The sequence below is a fragment of the Periplaneta americana genome, chromosome 10, assembly GCF_040183065.1.
Source record: "Periplaneta americana isolate PAMFEO1 chromosome 10, P.americana_PAMFEO1_priV1, whole genome shotgun sequence".
NCBI classification, from domain to species: Eukaryota; Metazoa; Arthropoda; class Insecta; order Blattodea; family Blattidae; genus Periplaneta; species Periplaneta americana.
This window is the reverse complement of record NC_091126.1, coordinates 162,154,368-162,167,013: the sequence shown is the minus strand read 5'-3', so window position 1 is coordinate 162,167,013 and position 12,646 is coordinate 162,154,368. Positions and strand designations below refer to the sequence as shown.

General features: G+C 34.3%; 1 protein-coding gene across 3 annotated transcripts in view; it reads left to right on the top strand.

Annotated features, from left to right (window-relative positions):
* Nucleotides 1-12,646, top strand: part of Nipped-B (Nipped-B cohesin loading factor) — a 228,697-nt gene that overhangs the window by 151,986 nt on the left and 64,065 nt on the right. For all 3 annotated transcript variants that reach the window (XM_069838332.1, XM_069838333.1, XM_069838331.1), the window contains one exon: nucleotides 9,489-9,689. In XM_069838332.1, the coding sequence (XP_069694433.1) occupies nucleotides 9,489-9,689 (201 nt within the window). The remainder of the gene's footprint in view (nucleotides 1-9,488; nucleotides 9,690-12,646) is intronic.

The following is a 12,646-nucleotide window of genomic DNA, read 5'->3' as shown; positions in this document are numbered from 1 at the left end:
TTATTCGACTTTACAAAGCTTCCATCCTTCAGTAGTATTGATCAAAGAGAGGGCAATGCGTTTATAGCACTCATGAATAAAGGTTGCAAATTAAAGGATATTATTAGCAATGTTTTCTGGCAAAATCACTGAACTCTACAAAGCTTCCATATTTCAGTATTATCAAAAAGAGGGCATTGCTGTAGAGCGCCCACAACAGATCAAATACAATTTACAGAAAGATCTGATTGGAAATATTTTCTGTCAAAATCGTTGGTGTTTACAATAATACTTACAAAAGAAAATACCTGTGCCATAAATTGAACACTGCAACAGAAATCTTCTTGCTGAAGCTCGTCCAAAATTATCATTGATGAGCTATTTTAAAATAATAACTCTGATTTTCTGTTGGTTACATTTATTCAAAATTACATCACAGGCTATAGTTTTGGTGTCATAAGAATTTGAGCTTAGCTTTAGAAAAGGATTTTAAGTTTATAATGTTATAATACTCTTGAACAAGGCAGAATAGTGCATTAAGTATTTCATATTCAAAATTACGTGTTCTACATCTGGAGAGTCAAACAGAAAAGAGACTATGTCTAGAGAAAAACAAGACAAATATTTCACTACTTCAATCTAAGATGATATTGACACACAGTATGTTATATAATATATAGAGATGATAGATTTCAGCATATTAAAATTATAAAATTCGCGTTTTAAAAATAAGATAAAGAAAATTGTAGCATTTTTATGTTAACATTTAGCAGTTTCTTAATAGCTTTTTCTTATTAAACATGTCTCATTTGAAATGATAATTGTATGGTGGAAAATTAACTTTGCACTTTATTGAATTTTCAGGGTAATATTTTTTTTTAATTACAAGCAAATAAACAGAAATTATAGTTTCGAAACCACATAGGACATAGTCATTGATTTTCAATTCAGTCAATCACTTTGAAAGTATTCACGTCACATTCATATACAGTATTTATTTATTTTATTTATTTATTTATTTATTTATTTATTTATTTATTATTTATTTATTTATTCATTCATTCATTCATTCATTCATTCATTCATTTATTTATTATCCCCTCTTTCAGTTAACCTGAAATCACTGAAAGTTTAACATAGAACAAATTACAATATTGCAATATTTGGACTTCTCTTCAGACATGTAATTTGATAAATGTTATATAATTTATCTCATAGTCATTAAGATATTTAGGAACCTGAAATCTAGTTTGAAAATTGGACTTTTCTACAGCACTAAAATTTGTCGAGAGATTTAACAGGAAGAAAGATAGACAGTAAAAGCTCATCATGTAAAAAAATCATTGGCATTATTTTGACGAAGTTCGAGTCCTACATGATAATACCAAGAAGAGCTACTAATTACTAATACATACTAATTACTATACCTACACTATGACGTAACGAACTATCACTACTGTAGCCTTCAGTGATATAGTGTGTCAGAGCTATGTAAGGTTGAATGAATTGGAGTGAAAATGTTCATTAAAAAATCTTTGTGAAATTTTAACGAGATAGAGAACTCAACAGACTCAAAAAGCAAAAGACAGTGTTAAAAATGTTATTCTTTATTTCCAAAGAGATTTAGGAAACAGTTACAAGAATGGGAAAGAAAGCAAAGAAGTTTGCTAACAGCCACTAGAGTTCTCTTATGCTACTATTTGTACCATGAAATTTTTTTTTGTGTATATATATATATATAATTATAAGAAGTCCACTACTTGAAGTAACAGAATGCCTGATAGCGAAATTCGTTCGAATACTGAGTGGAGCACAAGTTACAAGATGTATTTTCCTTCTGAATTATAAGCCTATCATTCTTCTATAGTATGTACTTGGACAGAGTTACTAAGCTTTGATTCTTTTTACAGTAAAAATTGCATTACACGCAATTTAATTGCATTACATTCTATTCCGAAAGTTGACGTAACTAGTTGTGTCAAAAGAAATTCAGTCAAGAAGGCGGCATTGTTTACACATGAATAAGCAGAGGACTTAAGATATTCTTATTTCTTTGTTATGGATCTGTAGAATTATTTGCAGTTATTGAAATTTTTGTAGAAGTGCCACTGGTTAAATACTAAGTGCTGCCATGGGAAGAGGCGGAAAAAGAAGAGACTACATAATCAACAGGCCATACTGAATTAATTAATTACTTAATTACACGCTTTTCTAAGAGATGTCACTTCTCAGTGAATTCTTGTAATGTGTGTTCTACTAAGATTCTTCTTTATACATGAGGAAAATTTACAACCTGAAAAGATATGTCATATATATTAAAACTTGAAAAGTATATATTAATTTCTAAGAATCCCTGTAGTTAGTGGAAGTCACTTGAATCCACTGTAGAGGCGCCAGTGTCTAAATACCAAGTGATTATGAACCCAGTTTTAAAGGAGAGGAAGTACAGAGTACATACTCAGCCTGCCACAAACAAAATAATAAATTTAATAAATTTAAGGATCCTCTGATTTCCACTTTTCACTGAATTCCTGTAATTCGCTTTTGTTTTGTCTCACAATGCATAGGGGATATTCAAAACCTCGAAAGAAATGTGTAACATGGGCAGATTTACTTTGCTTTGACTCTGTTTACAGCAAAAATTGAGTTAAATACACAATATACAAATTAATTGTATTCCGAAAGTGGGTGTAACTGATTGTCTCAAGGGAAATGCAATCTAGATGTCAGCATTGGTTACATGTAATTAGGCGGATATTCTTAGTTCTTTAATGAGAATCTGTGAATTATATTGAAAGTTTTTCAGAACTCCTGTAGAGGCGCCAGAGTCTAAATACCAATCAATATGAATGTGAGACAAAGAGGGAGGGAATAGACTACATAATTAGTAAGCCACTAGGAAATTTGTAAATAAAATATTCTCAGACTCTAAAAAGATGTCACTTTTCACATACTGTTATTCCTATAATTTGTTGATGTTCTCTAAAGTTGTTTATAAATAGAGAGGAATGTTTGAATCGCCAAAAGATTTATGTAACATAGTATATGTTAAAATTTGAACTAATTAATTACGCTCACAACTATTTATCATGGAATCTCTGTGCAATAACAAATCCAACTGTGTCAAATCTACAGTTTCAAAAGCATTGTCTTACGAAAATGAGGTATAATTAGTTGTTAGAAGAAAAAGTCTATTTGGGAAAGAAATCATTTCGTTTACAATGAATGAGAAAGATCTCATTACATTTTGGTACAGGACAGAAGGATGAAACGCGATATCCAGAGGCAAAATCATGCAAGTATAAAATTACCTTCTGTAACACTTTTGTATCTAGATTCCAGAGTCTCCAAAATGTTGGATTCCAAATCATTACTTCTTTGAAATATTTGCTGTATCTTAAAAGGAGTTAAAATAAAATTTTCCATTGGGCTATACATGGAAAAAATTATTAAGTTTTGTGTGTTTACAGTAAAATGTGTGTGAAATTCACGATGCTGAAATAAATTGAATTTCGAAAGTAGGTGTAACTGGATGTCTGAAGGGCAATGCAATCAAGAACTAGACAGGGAAATTAAGGTACCCTTGTTTCTTTGTGAGAATCCATGAAATTAGTAGCAGTATTTTGAAAGCCCTGTAGAGGCGCCAGTGTCTAAATACTAGGTAATTATAATCTTGAGTTTAAAGGAGAGGAATTACAGAGTAATTAAACAGCCTGCCACAAGCAAATTAATAACTGCATTAATTTAAGAATGTTTAAAATGCTTCACCTTTTCACTCAATTCCTGTAATTAGATTGTGTTCCTTGAAATTTTCATAATTCATAAGAAATATTTGAAGCTTGAAATGAGTACATAACATGGACAGATTTGCGAAACTTTCACTCTGTTTACAGCAAAAATTGAGTTAAATGTACAATACATTAATTAAATTAATCCGAAAATGAGTGTAATAGGTTGTCTGAAGGAAAATCCAATCTATAAGACAGCAATGTTTTCACGTGATTATGGTGGTATTCTCGTTTCTGTAATGAGAAGCTCTGGAAATAATGTTAGTTTTATCGAAGTCTTGTAGAGGCGCCAGTGTCTAAATATTCCTAGTTTTTGATGAGAATCTGTGAAATTATGTTGATAGTTTTTCCAAACTCCTGTAGAGGCGCCAGAGTCTGAGTACCAGTTAATATGAATATGGGATAAAGAAGGAGGTAATAGATTACATAATTAGTAGGCGACTAGGAAATTTGTAAATAAAATATTCTCAGACTCTAAAAAGATGTTTCTAAATAGAGAGGAATGTTTGAATTGTCAAAAGATTTATGTAACATAATATATGCTAAAATTTGGACAAAAGAATTAATCCCTCATAACTATTTACCATGGAATCTCTGTACAACAATACACTCAACTATGTCAAATCTAGTTAAATGTACAGTTTCAAAAACATTGTTTTACGAAAATGAATTATAACTGCTTGTTAGAAGGAAAAGCCTAATTGGAAAAAGAGCCATTTGTTTTACTATGAATAAGGAAGAGGATTTCATTACATTTCGGTAGCTCAGTTGGTAGAGCAGCTGGCTACGGACTGAAAGGTCCGGGGTTCGATCCCAGGTGGTGACATGATTTTTTTTCGTTGCCAAACTTTCAGAACGGCCCCGAGGTTCACTCAGCCTCCTATAAAATTGAGTACCGGGTCTTTCCCGGGGGTAAAAGGCGGTCAGAGCGTGGTGCCGGCCACACCACCTCATTCTAGTGCCGAGGTCATGGAAAGCATGGGGCTCTACCTCCATGCCCCCCAAGTGCCTTCATGGCATGTTACGGGGATACCTTTACCTTTTACAGGACAAAAGGATATAACACGATATCCAGAGGGAAAATCATGCAAGTATAAAAAATCTTCTATAACACTTTGTATCATCCCGCACCGTGCCGTCGCAGTCTAAGGCATCCTGCCTAGGACCCGCGTCACGGAATGCACGCTGGTTCAAGTCCTCGTGAGGGAAGAAATTTTCTCATGAAATTTCGGCCAGTGTATGGGACTGGTGCCCACGCAGCATCGTGATGCACTTAGGGAGCTACGATAGGTAGCAAAAATCCAATTTCCTGAACCAGCCATAATGGCTGGGGGAAACATCGTGCTAACCACACGATACCTTCATTCTGGTTGGATGATCGTCCACCTCTGCTTCGGCATGTGGACGTGAGGCCAGCAGCTGGCTGGTCAGTCTTGGCTGTAGCGCCATGGATTAAAAAAAAAACACTTTGTATCTGGATTCCAGAGTCTTTAAAATGTTTGATTCCAAATTATTACACTTTTGAAATATTTTCTTGGACCTTTGTGTTGCAATTTTTAATATAAATTAATTTCCGACAATTATTAGTCCTCGACTTTTTGTACATCAACTGTCCTAATTGTGTCAAATTTAATTAAATGCGTAGTTTCAAACAAATTGTGTCGCGAAAATGAGACATAATTGTATGTCAAACGGAGAACCTAATTTGGAAAGTAATACTTTACTAAAAGTAAGAAAGAAATTCACATTAAACCCAAATATAATTTTACATTTCGGTTCAGAAAAGCCATATGAAGGGAGATCTAGCAGCAGAATCATAAACTGTAAGATAATCCTTTTAACATTTTTTTTATCTAGATTTCAGATATTTTTGTTTCTTTGATTAGAATCTGTGGAATTATATTCGTAGTCTTTCAAACCCTGTAGGGGCGCCAGTGTCTAAATACCAATCAATAAGGTTTTATAAATGGAAGGGATAGACTACATAATTAGCAAGCCTAGGGAAAAGAGTTATGTAAACTTATTTTAAATTAAAACAATTAATTATTAATTTATAATTAATTATTATTACCATCACCACCACCACTATGCATTGTAATTAATTATCGTTGGAAATCTTGACTGTTTGAACACTTAGTTAGATATTATTTTATTTCTGGTACAGTATACATCAGTCATAGTTTTTCTGAGTTTCAGTCAGAACATGAATATTTAATTAGCTTTAATTTAATATGAAATACGTGTTTTATTGCACGCTTTTCTCTTTTCAGTGAGAGAACACACAAAACACTCAGAAAAGAAAGAACGAAGCAGTAATTCTATGAGGAACAGTATGCCCCAATTATTTAAATGCGTATTGCGTGGCAGTGATGAAAAATTTCGTTTAAGGAAATCATGTTCTTGGGGTGTAAAAAGAATAAGGAAGCAAACAATATTGAAATCTCAATACTTTATTTGTGACCAAGATTTGAACTCAGAGTCGTCACATCAACACATGAAATTGAAATAATATGATAACATAAATGAGTCCTCTAGAATCATAACTCACAATATCCAAAAACTTGCTCTTTTTTTTTTTTTTTTGTGCAATTAAACAAAAAGTTCATCTCACAAATTACCATTTGGCAGTAATAATTTTAAATATGCCATCTATTATAATTGTAAATATTTAAAGTAAAATCGTTTGTTTTATATAAGTTTATGAATTATTAAAGAATAAATAATTTTTTGGATGTTGTGGATTGTGATTCTAGAGGACTCAAATTACCCTAAAAAATTATGATACAGAAAATGTAAAATAATAATAATAATAATAATAATAATAATGACTGAACTATTCTTCAAGAATTACTGAGTAGACATAAAAGGATTAAGAAATTAATTGCATTAACAATGTTCGTGGAAATCGTATTTTCGGTATTGGTCAACAAGATAACACGACATCCAGTGTCAAATCTTGCAACTATGTGCTCCCTTTAATAACATAAAACTGACATTCTTGTTGAAATATTGGGCAACGAATTTCAGAGATTATTAATCATCATCTTGCATTCCAATTGATTATCGTTGAAAATATTGACCCTGTTCAGAAAGAGTTTCAATAAAATATCCCTTTGTATTCCTCCATCCTGTCATATTATTTTTATGTACGTTCAACAGAGAGCATGGCAAATATCTCCTGTTCGATAAGCGAAATGTAGGAAATTTGAAGAAATATTAATTACATGAATAATAAAGTTGACGTTATTTGTACAAAAAAGGAAATATCACAAAGTGCAAGTCTGAATTGTATTAATGCATCTGCTTACCAGATGTCACAACCGTTTGTATTGAAAATGAGATATACATATTTCAAGCTCAAATAAATAATTAAAGGGAAGCAGTTGAATATTATAAATAATTCATTTCAGCCTACAAAATCAAGAACGTTAATTACCGTAATTATTATTAAAATGGAATGTATTTACATCCCTCGAACTATGGCAGCTATGTTTATGGGAGAGGACTGTAGTTAGTACTGACATCTCCTTACTAGATGTCATTACATGGACTGTTTCCATTGAAAATTAAATCCAATTTTACGGTACCTTCAACAAGAGCAGCTATATTATGTTTATGGAAAAGGACTGTAGTTGGCGTTGCTTGTTGTTAGCATATAGCCTACCCCTTTTCTAAAAAAAATTACAATAGGGTGTGTTCAGAAAGAAGAAACTTCTAAATTGTTCTGCTAGCTAGCAAGGATATGGAATGTATTGTGTTCACTATCACATCCCAGATTAATATTTCCAGTTGATATCTGTATTAATACCTCTGATTCAGGTTCTGGCTGATATGTACATCCATTATCAGGCAGTAAGTACTTCTCAATTGTTTGTATACAGCTTCTTAAGTCTGATTAATGAAATATGTTACTAGTCAACTATGTATGCAATAGAGGGGGGAAAGGAACTGGCCACCCTAGCCCACTATCTCCTGACTTCGTTGCGTCATGAGTATTTTTTTTATTGGCGTCACTTACGAGGTTCCAATCTGTCTTCGGACAGTTGACTAATCAATAACAACAACCTGTATTAAAACAGGAATAAAGAGAAAAACAGATATCTAAAATTAGTTGTGTAGTCTACCACAATGTTTGCATAGATCCAAGAAATCCGGGAAATTTGAATTACATATGTAAGGTGATACTTGGAACTTCCAGGTTCTTTTTATATTGTTGGAGCAATAACAATTTTCACTAATAGAAGAATTATTCTGGAAACCAGATATCTGTAAATACGTAATTAGGTTTGACTAAGGAGACATTTATAGCATAAAACTGCACACTTTTGATAATCTCTTATCTCCTTTTTACTGTTAAAATTTAGTGTTTCTAAATGGTTGATTGAATCAGAAGCATTTGAGAACTAGCATTGTTTTGAAAGTGGTGGGTAATTTAAATAGAGTATAACTTTAAAAAGTCCCGCACTGTGGCGTCGTGGTCTAAGGCATCCTGCCTAGGACTCACGTTACGGAATGCGCGCTGGTTCGAGTCCTCATGGGGGAAGAAATTTTCTCATGAAATTTCGGCCAGTGTATGGGACCGGTGCCAACCCAGCATCGTGATGCACTTGGGGAGGTACGATAGGTAGCGAAATCCGGTTGCAAATGCCAGCTATAACAGCTGGGAGGATCATCGTGCTAACCACACGATACCACCATTCTGGTTGGATGATCGTCCACCTCTGCTTCGACATGTGGGCGTGAGGCCAGCAGCCGGCTGGTCGGTCTAGGCCCTCCACAGGCTGTAGCGCCACAGATTATTATTATTATTATTATAACTTTAAAAATATTCTTACGGAATGCAATATAGATGATTTGATTGACAAAAAAAAATGTTTTACATAATAGGATTCACTCCCTTTCATACATCTTTGTTGTGAACTTGGTATCATTAAAATTCGAATATTTGAAGCCTTAGTCAAGACACTTTATTGGTGAGATTATTACAGACAGACTGATATATTTTCTTTTAATTACAATACAAACTGTAGTATTACATTTCTTTTATACAGAAAGAAGTAATGGAAAGGGGAAAATTGAATGAATTGGAATGAATATGTGCTGAGCTTAAGAATTAAAATACCGGTAACTGAAGAAATTGTCTGACGTTATCATTTGATGATCAGCCTGTTTTAGAAAATGGGAGGTTCTCTTAAGATTACGGTACAAGATCCTCTCTCAGATGTCACAACAATTCAGAGGCATCTCAAAATAAAACAACTTCCTCTAACTCTTCTTCATGGAAGACTCTGGATCAAGAAGAGATGAAGATTGTTCACTTCTCAACTCACCAATCGTAGTGTCATTGATTTAGCCATCATTTGACAATAATAAGAATCATATTACACTGTTTTGTTTGTGTTTAATGAAGTTCATCAATTACAGAAATGTTATTACATATTCATTTAAAGTGAAAAGTATTTGGAAATCATTCTGTTATCTAAATGTCATATAGGTAATATAGATCTGCTGTGCTACACCTGAAACTGTAACAGCTTAACGAATTTGAGTAAAACTTGATTAGTTTATAACTATTGTTTTAAGGTAATTTTTTTACTTGCAGACACTAAAGCTTCAGGATCTTAGGAGTAACCCATCTTACATTACCATTATTCCAGTTAAGCAGGATATTGAGTTCTTGAGTAATAATTAACTATGTTTTTTTGTATTTTTTTATTTTAGGTGAGCAACTTTGTAAATAAAGGCACTGATATGTCTCTGCGAGTGGCATCGCTGGACTATCTGGGAGTGGTGGCTGCGAGGTTGCGGAAAGATGCTGTGTTGTCTCAATTGAAACTCAATACAATTGATCAAATCATCAATGAAATAAAAGCTGAAGAACAAAAGGAGCAAGAGGACAATGCTACTGCTGATAAGAAAGTGGTATGAAATGTTATACATTCATTTATTAATTACTTCCATGGTAGCTTAAATCTAAATTACTATGTCCAGAGTTTGCATTTGTCTGGACACCTACGCTCTCATTTTGACTGCATTTTCGAAATGTATTACTGTCCACCCAGGTCTCGACTACAAAAAAGGACTGAATGCTCTTTGCACTGGTATTCCTTTATTTACACTAGATCTATCGATTTCCCATCTACAATATCTGCTCTCTCAGTCAGAATCTTTCTTTTGGATTGGCATTTATTTCACGTCTCATTTTCATCTATCCCTCATTGGGAACCATTGTAGAACTATCTCTTTTTGTTGTCCTTGAAGTACTTTCATTGAATTGTGGATTTCTGTTGCTTTGTTGGTTAGATAGTTCTGTGATGTGATAGATTGAATTGTTGTTTTTGATTCAATCAAGATTTACTGTTTTATTGAAGGATTTAATGTGATATTTATTTATTTAACCTGGTAGAGATAAGGCCGTCAGGCAAGGTAGGTAGGTGTAGAATTAATATTACATTTACAGATACAATAAAAATCAAAGTACTAAAAGATTAACTGATTAATAAAAGCTAGACAGTTTATTGTAAAAGTTAAGAAGAGAGAAGCATTTCTTTTATTGACTAAGTACAAATTAAACCTACTCTACGCAGTAAGAAAATGCTTAATAAGCTTGCTTTTGAACGCTACTAAATTCCGACAGTCTCTGATGTCACTGGGTAGGGTATTCCACAAGTGCGAGAGCTAGATTGTGTATGATGATGAATACGATGATGTCTTATGTGTTGGTATGGCTAGTATGCGGCTATTTTGCGTGCGTGTGAAGAGATTATGATATGATGACAGGTAACTGAAACGAGAGGCAAGGTAGGTAGGTGTAGAAGTGTGAAGGACTTGGAAAAGGAGAACAAGAGAATGAAAATTTCTATGTTCGTTAAGCTGTAGCCAGTTTAGAGTTTGGAAGGATGGGGTAATGTGGTCAGCGTGACGGACATCGCAGATGAAGCGAACACAAGAATTATGAAAACGTAATTTTTGCGACTGGTTGACATTGAGGTCAGTCAGTAGAAAATCACAATAATCGAAATGGGGCATTACTAGAGTTTCTACTAGTATTTTCTTGAATGATAGCAGAAGGGATTTTCGAATGCTGTTTAAGGAATGTAGTATGGAAAGCACTTTTTTGGTAATATGGGTTACTTGGTTATTCCAGTTTAAATGCGTATCAAAGTAAACTCCAAGGTTTTTAACACAGGAAGCAAAAGGGATTATTGTGTCGTTTAACTTGACTGGAAGAGCAGGAGTAATATTGCATAATAGACGTTGATATCCCACTAGGATTGCTTGTGATTTTCTTGCATTGAGAGTCAAACCAAACTTTAGTAGTTGCTTTAGGAAAGTGTTTACTACTTCTGGTTCAGCGTCAAAATTGGTAGAGTTGTTACCCACTGACAAGTAGAAGGAAAGCTAAACAACTCAATAACACAGCCATCAACTTCCATTCATCAAAACTACTTATCGAGAAAACCATAAAAGAGAGAGTACATTATGAATTTCAAAGGAAAAGTGGCGAGAAACAGTGAAATATTTTACAAAAGAATACAGAAATAATTCCAGATTTTCCTGGAAAGCAACAATCGCACTGTTAAGATTATACAATGGGCATGACTATCTGGCTGCTCATCTCCATAGATTAGCTGTATATCCGTCTCCACATTGCATATTGTGCAAGGATAAGAACTCCATTATCTCCCCCAGTGCTCGGGAATAACCGAACTTGACGCAGATCTACAGATATAGCTGACATTGTACTATTGGGATGTCGATCACCATCTGCTGGAGCATTAATGACCAACCATCCGCTTTTCACGACTCATTCCAAAAATGTTTTTCGCCATGAAAAATCTGCCTTCTGTTTTATTACTGGCAGGTGTTTCGAAATTGTTCACACTCTTTTTTTTTCTTCGACGTAAAAATCTTGTATTGCCCTCCTGATGACACCATTTTTAAAGTCATATACAACAACTCATTTAGTGAATGCTTTCCTCTCTTCATACCTGGTGATTTGAGATGTGTAGAATTCTGAAACAATCCTTTCCTTGTGTTCCTTCTATATTCTTATTATGAACGACCAAAACTTTCACGAATACATAGCCACTCTCTCTGTTGCCTTATTCAGTGGTAAGAAATGTTTTTCTCTCGATTCCTTATTACGTTCTTTAATTATTATATTGGCAATAATAATTTTCATGCATTCCGGTGAATTTCATTTTTATTTTATTTGGTTATTTTACGACGCTGTATCAACATCTCAGGTTATTTAGCGTCTGAATGAAATGAAGGTGATAATGCTGGTGAAATGAATCTGGGGTCCAGCACCGAAAGTTACCCAGCATTTGTTCGTATTGGGTTGAGGGAAAACCCCAGAAAAAATCTCAACCAGGTAACTTGCCCCGACCGGGGTTCGAACCCGGGCCACCTGGTTTTGCAGCCAGATGCGCTGACCGTTACTCCACAGGTGTGGACTCCTCGGTGAATGAAAATAATTTTAGATGGCAACTTTTCCCCCATTCTACCAACAGTCGTTGCCCAGGTTGTGCTATAGAAGGCAGATCTACGATACCCGCAATAAGATGAGATGATGGAGAGTTGTTGGGATGCCACAGGGGAACTGGAGGTCCTGGAGAAAACCTCTATGTTACCTGGACCACTGGCTTGTCAAACATATTATAAATTAGGGGTGCACTGGGGATCGAACCTGGATCCACAGGATTATAACTCCAGTTTTCTAACCACTAGACCACCATGATGGATAATATAGAGGCTAATCTATAATATTATGTATAGATTGACAAATTGAACTGAAACCCTGACCGAGTTACTACGTGAGCGCTTGCTGTCTTGGGGAGGAGCAAGTGAGAAAGCACGGGGGGAAGGGAGAGAGC